Here is an 11,076-nt window from a genome sequence, read left to right on the forward strand (position 1 = left end):
TCAGACCCCAATTTGATTCTTCTTCTCAGACTCCAACATTCCTAGCTGCTTCCTTCACCCTCCACTGTAGAAAATTCAGGGCTGCTCAAAATACCATTTAAAAAGCTTTCTGGCCAGACGTGGTGGCACACACCTTTAACCCTGTACTTGGGAACCAGAAACAGGCAACTATCTGTGAGTTCAAAGCCAGACTTGTTTATGCAGGGCCACATACTGAGAATATGTTTAAAAACACTGAGCCACAAAAAAAAAGTTTTCTGGCTAGGGATGGAGCTCAGTGGTGATATGCTTGCCTAGCATATGCTAGTTCCTAAATTACATTCCCCAAATGGAAAATAAATACAATCCCTGGGGTGATGGGGTACAAGCAATTAATGCCAGCACTTGGGAGATGGAGGTGGATTGCCCCAATTTCTAAGCCAGTGGTCTACATAGCAAGTTTCAGGTTAGCTGGGGCTACCCTAGGAAGATTGTCTCAAACAAACAAACAAACCCACAACAAACAAACCATACACACACTCACACACATGGGCAGAGGGGAAAACTTTGTGTGAGATCTTTACCCCGTAACCACTTGGGATGATTATTAATTTACTGTGTATGCATTAGAGGGGAGAGTTGCTATCTTTTGTTTTGTTGGGGTTTATTGGACTCAGAGTCCAGGTTGGTTGAAACAAAGGGTAGTTGTGAACTCTTAGTCCTCCCATCTTCACCACTCCATGCTCTGAGAGGCATGCACCCCTCCTGCTGGTCCCTCAGACTCCAGCAAGGTAACAAGTGGCATGCTCTCCATCTTGACCTTAGAATTCAGAGCTAAAGAAAACTACTCTCATTCCAGATGCAGAGGCAGGGGGATCTCTGAGTTCAGGTTAGCCTGGTCTACAGAGTGAGTTCCAGGACAGCCTGGGCTATAGAGGGAAACCATGCCTCAGAAAACAAAACAAAACCAAGCCAAACCAAACAAAACCAAATCTGCTTTCCTGAGACAGCCACTCACTGAAAATCAAGAGGAGCAAGAAGGTGTTTTATTGAGGTGAATGGGAGAATGGAATCCCTGCCTCCCCAGCCTAACCCAGAGTCTCCCTCAGTAGAGTTTCATTGGGGGAAAGGACCAAGCCTCTGGACTTCTCTGAGTCACCACCCAGGAAAGGCTGAGTAGTGGGGCAGGAGGGTCAGGGCTCCAGTCCAAGGCAGATGTTCGGGGCAACAAGGGTGATGGTGGCTGAGGCAGGGGCTGAGGTGGGCAGGCATCCCAGGGCTGAGGATGGGGTGGTGTGGCTATGAGCCAGATGCTTTTCAGCATATCAAAAGCTGTTGGGGGACCCCAAGCTGCCCCAGATGGTGAAGACACCGAGGGCAAGAATGGCAGTTGGTGATCTGTAGGGGGCACTAGGCTGGCCCTGTGTGAGGCGGTGCTGCCACTGCCACATAGATGAGGCATGGCGAAGTTAAGGTTCTTTGCCCCCTGTTGAGTCCTTTGCCTCCCCTCCCTTGGAGCATGCTCAGGAACGTGGACACCAGAAGATGTTGTCCTCTGTCTCTCAGGTGCCCTGGGCTTCGTCTCTGGCACAGAAGAAAGAAGCATGGAGATCAGTTGGACTATAGAAAAGTGAAAGGGGAGGCAAGGGAACAGGAAGTGGACTCACCAGGCAAGGGTGACTGGCAACCTCGGAGCACCAGGGCAAGATCAGGCACACAGCCATGGCAGCCTTGCAAGGTTCTTATTATGGCATCTCTGGACTCCTGCACTAGGTTCCTCCTGGGAAAGGCCTGGGGCAGAATCAGCTGGCACTGAAGTTCCTCCAGCAGTTTTCCCAACACAGGGAGTTCTGGGGAACTTGGTGGGCCCGAGCCTGAGCCTCCGGGTACCTGGTTCTCCTTGCCTCTTGACTGTAAGGCTGGTTCTTGGACTCTGACAGGGCTACAGGAAGACTTGGTGGATGGCAGGGGGGTACATGGTTCCAAGGAGCCACTGTTAAGCAACCGGGCCACATCCAGGGATTTCACTTCATGATTGAAGAGACCCCGGTGCTCCCGGCTCAACCTGCCTTGAGTTATGACCACAAGCTTGGGGGCTGCAGAGGCCCCAGGATCCTGGAGGATTGCAGATGGCTCCCGACTAGACATCGGAGGATCCTGACGAGCCAGTGGCCGATGGCTGCTCACTAGGGCCTTGTTTCGTTCCCTCCTAGTTTTGCGACGGCGGATACGACCAGGTTTATCAAGCTGCTGGAAAGGCTGAGGGACTGGTCCCCGAGAGTCCATGATGCCCTAGAAGGCAAGGTGGTCATCAGATGCAGATAAATCAGGAACAGTAGCTAAGTGGGAACAGATGGTCAGAGCAAAGAAAGAATACTATTTAGAGAGATGAGAAAAAGAAGTGGACAGAGAGCCATTGGAAAAGGCCTGGCATAGAAGGGAGTCCAAAATGATGTACAAGTAGGGATAGCTAATAGAAAAAGAGATTAGAAAATGGAGATAAGGGAACAGGGAATAAGAACATGAAAAATATTTAAAAGATGATGGCCAGGCCCGGTTGTGCAGGCCTCTAATCCCATCTGTTCAAGAAGGCTAAAGCAGAAGAATCAAAAGTTTAAGGCCAGACTGGAAAGATGGCTCAATGATTAGGAATGCTGACTGTTCTTCCAGTGGATTCGGGTTCAATTCCCAGCACCTACATGACAGCTCACAACTGTCTGTAACTCCATGATCTGGACATACATGCAGGCAAAATACCAACATTTGAAAAATGAAAACTAATATTTTTAAAAAATAAAAAAAGGTTAAGGCCTGCCTGGGCTACAGAGTGAATTCAAAACCAACCTAAGTAACACAGATCCTATTTAAAAATAAAAATTTTGAGCCTGGCTGTGATCGTGTACGCTTTTAATTCCAGCACTCAGGAGGCAAAGGCAGGCAGATCTCTGTGAGTTTGAGACCAGCCTGGTCTACAAGAGTTAGTTCCAGGACAGGCTGCAAAGCTACAGAGAAACCCTGTTTCAAAAAAAACAAAAAGAAAAAAATTTAAAAGGCCTGTATCTTAGGGGTTGAAGAGCTGGCTCAGTAGTTAAGAGCACTCAGTGCTCTTTCAAAGGACTAAACTCAGTTCCCAGCTCATTTCCCAGCATCCATCTCAGATGAGCCCTACAGCCTAACTTTAGCTCCGGGGAATCTGATGTCTTCTGGCTTTTGCAGGCATCTACACTCACATTCCCCATACTCTCACACAGACAACACACACACACACAAACACCACACGCATGCACAAAACTTAAATCTTCAAAGAAAAAAATCTGGGTATGCACACATAAAGCTCTGAGCACTGAAAAAAATAAAAGCTGGGAATATAGCTCAGTGATAGAGTAGTTGCTTAACAATTGCAAGGACCTAGGTTCCTATGCTCAATGGCCAGTACTGTAACTGTTTTCTGTATATTCGCAGATCCCTCTGAGTTCGAGACCAGACTGGTCTACAGAGCGAGTTCCAGGAAAGCCAGGGAGGACTACACAGAGAAACCCTGTCTCAAAAAACAAGCCAATAAATGAAAAAAGCAAAATAAATAAATAAAAGATGGAAGATGAGCCAGGCAAGGAGCCACCTGCCTATATCCATCCCCCCTTGGGATACTGAGGCGGAAGGATCATGTGTTTGAAGTTAGCTAAGACTACACAGTCAGATAAGTGTCTCAAAACCAACAACACACACACAAAAAAAATGGAAGATGGGAGCAAGATCGTGAATGAGATTTGGGACAGAGAGGAAATCCACGATTCGGGAAGATACACCAAGACACAGGAAACAGAAATAGTAAATGAGGGCAGGAAAGAGGAGCCTGCATGGAGGTGAAGGAAGGTCTGTAATTGCAAATTTTACAAAGTGGAGACGGGAAGACCAGGCGCTCATGGTCATCCTCAACTTCATAATAAGTTTGCCGGCTGCGTGAGACCTCGTCTCAAAGAATTCAAAATAAAACATAAGTCAGGAGAGGGGGCACCCAGAGAAGTGGAAGGGCCAGCTTCGGGCGGGACTTAATTCACAAGAGGCTTCAGAGTTGGGGGGCTACTCCCGAGGGGAGGCCTAAGGCGGGGGGGGGGGGGTGTTCAACTCAGCTGAGGTGGGCCAAGGAGGCTGAAGAGGTGGGTACGGTTGGTGGGGGCACGGTGGGGGAGGGGTGCCTCACCCTCTTCTCTCCTAACGAACCCCGCCCTGGCCTCCACGTGGCTGTGGAGAGCAATGGCTTCTTTGCTGTAGAGAGACCCAGGCGTCGAAGCTGTTCGCGCTCTTCCGGCCCTTGAGCGCGTGTTAAGCCAACAGGCACAACGCACGCATGCGCAACCCACACGCCACGCCTCTCGCCTCAGGTTCCCAAGAGAGGCACGAGGCACCGAGAGTGACAGTTATAGCCCCGCCCAGCCTTACCTCTTGTCCCCGCCCCCCATCTATGGATTGCCGTCGAGGTCCTCTAGGCCCGCCCCCTTACTCAATGCTGATTGGCTTAGGCTGCTGGCGGACTGTATGACCTGGAAGGCGCTAGGCCTCGTGCTCCCGGGCTCTCTGGGACCGAACCGCGCTTTTGGGCTGTGTGACTTTAGAAACTGTAACTGCTCAGAGCCTATTTCATTTTTTTGTTTGTTTTGTTTTTCTGGACAGGGCTTCCCTGAGTAGCCTTAGCTGCCCTGAAACACGCTCTAAAGACCAGACTGGCCTCGAATTCATAAAGATCCGACTGCCTCTGTCTCCTTAGTGCTGGGATTAAAGGTTTATGCCACCACCGCCCACCTATTTCCTAATCTGTAAAACCGATTGGTAATAGTACCTACCTCCCCCATACGGTTTGTGGACGGATGGAATGAACCAAAATGTTTATGAATGAATGCTTGAGAGTTTTGATTCTCCACTCACTCAGGAATTCTCTCTACCTCCACATATCTACACATATCCCCTCACACGGTTTTATTTTTTTAGGGTTGTTTTGTCTAGCTGGCCCCGTTGCCTATGCTGACCGCTTGTCTCCCAGCTCAGCTAGTTTTTAGTGTTTTGAGATAGTTAGGTAGTTAACTATCCCTTAGGGAGTTTGGGATAGCCTGGAATTCTATTCTCCTGCCTTTATTCTCTCTCTTTGTTTTGGTTTTGTTGTTGTTGTTATTGTTGTTTTTCGAGACAGGGTTTCTCTGTGTAGCCCTAGCTGTCCTGGAACTCACTCTGTAGACCAGGCTGGCTTGGAACTCACAGAGATCCTCCCCTCCTGCCTCTGCCTCCTGAATGCTGAGATTAAAGGCGTGCACCACCATGGCCCACTGCCGTTATGGGTTTGTGCCACCACAGGCAGTCCTCTGTCTCTCAAATCAAACTAAACTGTCAGTGTATATTGCTGTCGAAATGTTACTAATTATACAATATGTCTTTTTTTCTGCTTCTCTAATTGTTTTGTTTTGGTTTTTGAGACAAAGTTTCTCTATGTAGCTTTGGCTGTCCTGGAACTTACTCTGTAGACCAGGCTGGCCTCACACAGAGATCTGCCTGTCTCTGCCTCCTGAGCGCTGGGGTTAAAGGTTTGTGCTGCCATCATCCCGCTGTTTCTCTAATCTTTTGTAGCTCTCAAACCTTCTTCACACACTGCTTCTGAAACCAAGCTCTGGGTCACAGGCTCAACTGGGGTTACATAACAATGGCAGGGGTCATGAAAAAATGGCAATAATAAAAGGTTTCGGAAAGTACAATAAAATCAAACATAATAAATCTAGGGTGTTTCTAACAGTGCTTATCCGTTTTACATCCCAAAACTTGTGGCGAGAGCCTTTAATCACAGCATTCTGGAGGAGGAACTCTGTGAGTTCAAGGCTAGCCTGGTCTACAACAGCAAGTTTCAGGAAAGGCAGGACCTCATCTCAAAAAACAAAAACAAAACAAAGTACTTCATGGCAGCATTGACTGGGAACTTATAGTGTACACATTTGAACTACACACACCATCAGGCCAAATGAGCACTGCCTCAGAGTCTATTCTGAGACTATCTGCTATGAACTTTAATGTTTTAGCTATACACAGAGTTTCCTCCCCTAATAGAAACACAGTGCTGGAAATTAAACATACAAACAAACGAACAACAACAACAAAACAGTCGGGCAATGCTGACCCATGCACTTGGGAGGCACAGGCAGGTTATCTGTAAGTTCGAGGCCAGCCTGGTCTACATAGTCAGTGGCAGGTCAGTCTAAGCTATATAAGAAGACCTCCCATCTTTAAAAAAAATCAAAACAAACCCAAAAACCTTTCTCCAGCAAAAACGGGGGTACTCAAACAGAAAAGGTTTCAGAAGCGCTGTTCACCTGGTAGAAGCGGCAGGATGGAGAGTTGAAAGTCGTCCTCAGCTCCATGAGACTATACCTCCAAACAAAGAGAAAAGAGGCCCTAGTCTAGAAAAACCCAAACCCTCAGAGTCCTGGGCCTTTACCGGGCATGTCTGAATCTGTCTCCTCAACACATCTGACATTGGCATCTGACAACTACTGTAACTAGTATTCATTCAGCAAGCACTGTTCTTGTTCCGTAGTGACTTTGTGCCAGGTCCACACGATAAATAAAACCCTTCACTATTTCAGTATCAACCTAACTGAAAAAAAAAATGGATGGATTTGAAAGTCCAACCTGGAGGCAGGGCTGCAAGAAAACAACTAGGCCATTTAGGGGAAAGTGAGACCCTGGGAATCTAAGACACACCGGGGTTTGGCATTAGAGCCAGGAACACAAGGAACATGGCTGAAAGTGGTCTCAGCTACGATGTGAGTGTTGGAGTCCAGACCCACCCATCTGAAGTTGGTAGTGGCACTTTGTATCTATCTCGAGAGGGGAGCAGAGACCACAGATGTGCAAGATGATCTGCAGGAGGGGTGCCAGGTTGGACCTGGGCTGGGTCCTACAGCCATCTCCAATTTCTGTTCTTTCTGCACCTTCAACCTTCCATGTAGATCCTGTGGTGCCTCGAAGGCATAAAGGTATTATGCATTTGAGATTTTATACCATTAGAAACCTAATGTTGAAGCTGAACCTAATCCCAGCATTAGGAGGCAGAGGTAGATGAATTTTTGTGAATTCAGTGCCAGCCTGGTCTTCATACAAGTTCCAGGACAGCTAAAACTAAACAGTGAGACCTCATCTGAAAACAAAACACCTCAAAGTCACTGTGGTGTTTCCTTAGAAACCTCTAATATCCAGCTTCTCCCCTTTTCTTTTTTGTGTTTTGTTTTTTGAGACAGAATGTCTTTGTGTAGCCTTGGTTATCCTGAAACTCTCTCTATAGACCAGGCTGACCTCAAACTCAGAGATCAGTCTGCTTCTGCCTCCGGAGTGTTGGGATTAAAAATGCGAGTCACCACTGTCCAGTTTGACCAATTTCCTTTCAAGCTCCCCCACACCAGTAGGAAATGGGAGCGTCCCTTCCCGGACACCTACGAGTCACCCCCTCCAGGGATCCAAGAATGAGCCCGTCCACTCTCTCTCCCACGTGAATGGGTTACACACACCCCCGTAGGTGGTCTCTTCCGGAGTTTTCTGGCCCTGCAGCAAATGATCTCCTCCCCCCGAGGAAGTGCGCTAGGTTGTCCCTGCTCCTTGTCGCCCTTGCAGGTACGCTGTCCCTTCCAGTGAATTCTGGGTTGTCTCTCCCTCATCTCCCCCCCGCCACCGCTCCCTGCCACGCATGGTGCGTGGTCTCGCCTGCCCCTCCCCGCTACGCTGGGCCGCTGTCGCCACGAGGGGTCCGGGCGGGAAGCGACAGACGAGCCCATTGCGCGGCCTCTGTCGGGGGAGGCGAGCGAGGAGTACTTCCTACGTGACGGCTTCCCTATTCTGCAAGAAGAGGCGCGTCCGGGCTTGGCCTTCGCCTTGCTCGCGAGTGAGGGCGGCAGGACGGTCTATTGTGTTGGCCAGGGAGGTGGGGGTGGGCGTGGCGGATCAACGTCCTCCCGGAGCAATCCCGAGCCGTCTCCACTCTCCTCCGCAGGGGCTGCGGTATTGAGAATGAGCGGGGACAAGAATCCGGCCAGCAAGCCCACGCCAGTGCAGGACGTGCAGGGCGATGGGCGCTGGATGTCTCTGGTGAGTGACTCCACACGATCCTTAGGGGTTCGGGAGGTGGGGGCTTCTAGAGAACCCCTGCTTCGTGGAGTCCTCATCTTCATCTGGGTGGGAAGCCAAGTTTTGTTTGTCCAGCCTGTGCAAGCAGGGTGGGGCGGGGCCTGGAGCATGCGTGCCATTGACTCTTTCTTGGTTTCCCTGCAGCACCAACGTTTTGTGGCAGACAGCAAAGACAAGGAAGCAGAAGTCGTCTTCATCGGGGACTCCTTGGTCCAGCTAATGCACCAGTGTGAGGTGAGACTCCAACCCTTTCCTCCTTCCTCATTGAGGCATGTACCCTCACTAGCTAGCACTTTGGGCCCAGACTCCAAGCCAGGCAAGGTAAGGGGATACAGAAATACCCCTGGTAGCAGGAATCTAAGAATTCCATGTAAATGCAGTATTCTTTAAGAATAAGGTGTGTGCCCTGAGTTTGCCAAGACTTAAATTGAGGCTTTCCTTCGAAATTGCCTAAGGTGACTCTTTATTGTTTGCTTAAAGTAGAGCACAGCCCCTATTGAGTTTACACAAAGTTGTAATAGATTTACAGAAAGGGAAGGTGGATTGTAATGTATTCGGCAAAGACTGCCAGTCATAAAATCTTTCCCCAAGACAGCTTTAGCCACAATGGCTTTATTCACAATGAGATTCAGTTGTGTGTTGCTAGCTCTGTGTATGGTTTAAGCAGACAGGATTTTTATAAAGTGACTGTACCTTCTGTGAGATTTTGGTTAAAGCAAGACACTAAGAGGTTCCATGAAATGACGTTTTATCTGCTGGGGTTTCTTCGGGGTGAGATTTAACCAGTCTTTGTTCATAAAGTAAGGCTTATCCCTAGTGGCATTTAGTTATCACCTGGACAGGTGCTGATGACCAGTGCCTATATCATTTTTTTGCCCACAGATCTGGCGGGAGCTCTTCTCTCCTCTGCACGCACTTAACTTTGGCATTGGTGGGGATAGCACACAGCATGTACTCTGGCGGCTGGAGAATGGGGAGCTGGAACACATTCGGCCCAAGGTGAGCAAAGCTTGGGTGGCAAGTTAACACTCCTGCTTGTCTCTTTACCGTTGCTTTGTGTTACTCTTTTCACAGATCGTGGTGGTCTGGGTGGGCACCAACAACCACAGCCACACAGCAGAGCAGGTGACAGGTGGCATCAAAGCCATTGTACAACTTGTGAACAAGCTGCAGCCCCAGGCGCGGGTGGTTGTGCTGGTGAGAGCTTGGAAGGGTGGCAAAAGAAAAGTGGCTGCCGGTCATAGTGGCACTCTAGGGCCTGAGGCAGGAGGATCACTGAGATTGAGGTTACCTGGGCAACACAGCAAGACTTTTTTTTTTTTTTGAGACAAGGTTTCTCTGTAGCTCTGTGCCTGTCCCACAGCTAGCTCTTGTAGACCAGGCTGGCCTCGAACTCACAGAAATCCACCTGCCGCTGCCTCCCTAATGCTGGGATTAAAGGCGTGCACCACCACTGCCCAGCAAGACCTTTTCTTAAAGAAAAAAAAAGGGGGTGTACTTATGTTGTGGGACCCCCAAGAAGTACTTGGCACACTTCTGGGCATCTTGGCACAGTGGCTTTCCAGTGAACTGTCTGGTAGATTTCCACACTCTGTAGGAGTGGCTCTGAACTGGATGTGATCGCTAACACCTTAAATCTCAGTACTTCAGAGACAGAGGTAGGCAGCCTGGTCTATGCTGTGAGGACAGCCAGGGCTACATAGAGACCCTGTCTTCAGAGTGACTTGTGATTGAGGATGTGTTCAGGGACCAGTTAGCCTGTGGCCCAAAAGAAGGCTGGGTATTTTGAGTGTTGGAAAACTCAAGTTGTCAGGCATTCCTGGAGTAAATTGAGCTTCATCACTTCTAGCTAAGACATTTCCAACCTCTGAAAGAGGCCACTGCCCAATTGGCATATGAGTGATCTCTGGAAACAGGCTGCCTATCAGGAAGGTTCTTACGAATGGGAGCTGGGACATGGAATCCAGAACCATTCCTCTGCCCTCCCTATTTTCACATCCCTGAACTATTTTACAGCTGAAAAGTTCTTGGTGGGGGGTGGACAGTTTAATCCAGGGATGCTGATCTGATAACTATTGGTGTGCCTTCTCAGGGCCTGCTTCCAAGGGGCCAGCACCCCAACCCACTTCGGGAGAAAAACCGACAGGTAAACGAGCTGGTGCGGGCAGCATTAGCCGGACACCCCCGAGCCCACTTCTTAGATGCAGACCCCGGCTTTGTACATTCTGACGGCACCATAAGCCACCATGACATGTATGATTACCTACATCTGAGCCGCTTGGGGTACACACCTGTTTGTCGGGCCCTGCACTCCTTGCTTCTTCGTCTCCTGGCCCAAGACCAGGGCCAAGGCATCCCTCTACCAGAGACCACACCCTAAGCGTCTTCTCTTTCCATGGCATTAAAGTCTCCTCCTCCTGCTTGTTTCTTGCTTTATGGCTAGACTTGTCTGGGTACCACCAAAAGCCTGATCCTTGACCCTGCAGTTATGTGTGGTGTTTCTATTTGTACCTGAGGCAGACATCAGTAATCCATCAAGGAATTCTGGTCCTTATAGTCAGTTGAATTTAAAGTGTGCTTTGGGCGAGTTCTGCTGGGTATAACCAGTTTGTCATTACCATTAGGATCAAGGTCATTCAGTAATCTCTGAAACTGTCGCACACTATCAGATCCCACCATCATCGCCCCCACTGCCCCCACGCTGTCCCTTCAGGGAGCTGTCCCAGCTGATGCATGCTAACTTCCTGGTGCTCTGGGCCAAGTTCAGATGTCCTTCAGACCTTCTATCCTCCAGGACTAAGCCCTTTGCACAAGAAGACACTGAGGACAGCTAGCTCGTGGTCCCAAACTGGTCTCCTGAAAATGAGTATAACTAGTTCCACGACCAATAGTGGTGAACTGCCTTTCTCACAGCATAGGGGCTCAGTCTACCCAAGTTGC

The 11,076-nt window shown here is 49.2% G+C and overlaps 2 protein-coding genes across 3 annotated transcripts; one reads left to right on the top strand and one right to left on the bottom strand.

Annotated features, from left to right (window-relative positions):
* Window positions 1-1,084: 1,084 nt before the first annotated feature.
* On the bottom strand, window positions 1,085-2,265 carry Prr19 (proline rich 19). Its single transcript, XM_075958467.1, has 2 exons — window positions 1,647-2,265; window positions 1,085-1,563 (listed from the first exon to the last, which is right to left on the bottom strand). Exons 1-2 carry the CDS (start codon window positions 2,263-2,265, stop codon window positions 1,085-1,087), a joined length of 1,098 nt encoding a protein of 365 aa, XP_075814582.1.
* A 5,225-nt stretch (window positions 2,266-7,490) lies between these two features.
* Window positions 7,491-10,556, top strand: Pafah1b3 (platelet activating factor acetylhydrolase 1b catalytic subunit 3). Of its 2 annotated transcripts, none has more exons than XM_075988698.1 (6): window positions 7,491-7,626; window positions 8,003-8,097; window positions 8,281-8,370; window positions 9,019-9,135; window positions 9,211-9,333; window positions 10,229-10,556. In XM_075988698.1, exons 1-6 carry the CDS (start codon window positions 7,509-7,511, stop codon window positions 10,514-10,516), a joined length of 831 nt encoding a protein of 276 aa, XP_075844813.1. In that variant the 5' UTR covers window positions 7,491-7,508; the 3' UTR covers window positions 10,517-10,556. The 2 variants fall into 2 exon arrangements, with proteins under 2 accessions (XP_075844813.1, XP_075844824.1); XM_075988709.1 differs by lacking the exon at window positions 7,491-7,626 and adding an exon at window positions 7,659-7,894.
* Window positions 10,557-11,076: the final 520 nt, after the last annotated feature.

Source organism: Microtus pennsylvanicus, chromosome 1, assembly GCF_037038515.1.
Source record: "Microtus pennsylvanicus isolate mMicPen1 chromosome 1, mMicPen1.hap1, whole genome shotgun sequence".
Taxonomy (NCBI): domain Eukaryota; kingdom Metazoa; phylum Chordata; class Mammalia; order Rodentia; family Cricetidae; genus Microtus; species Microtus pennsylvanicus.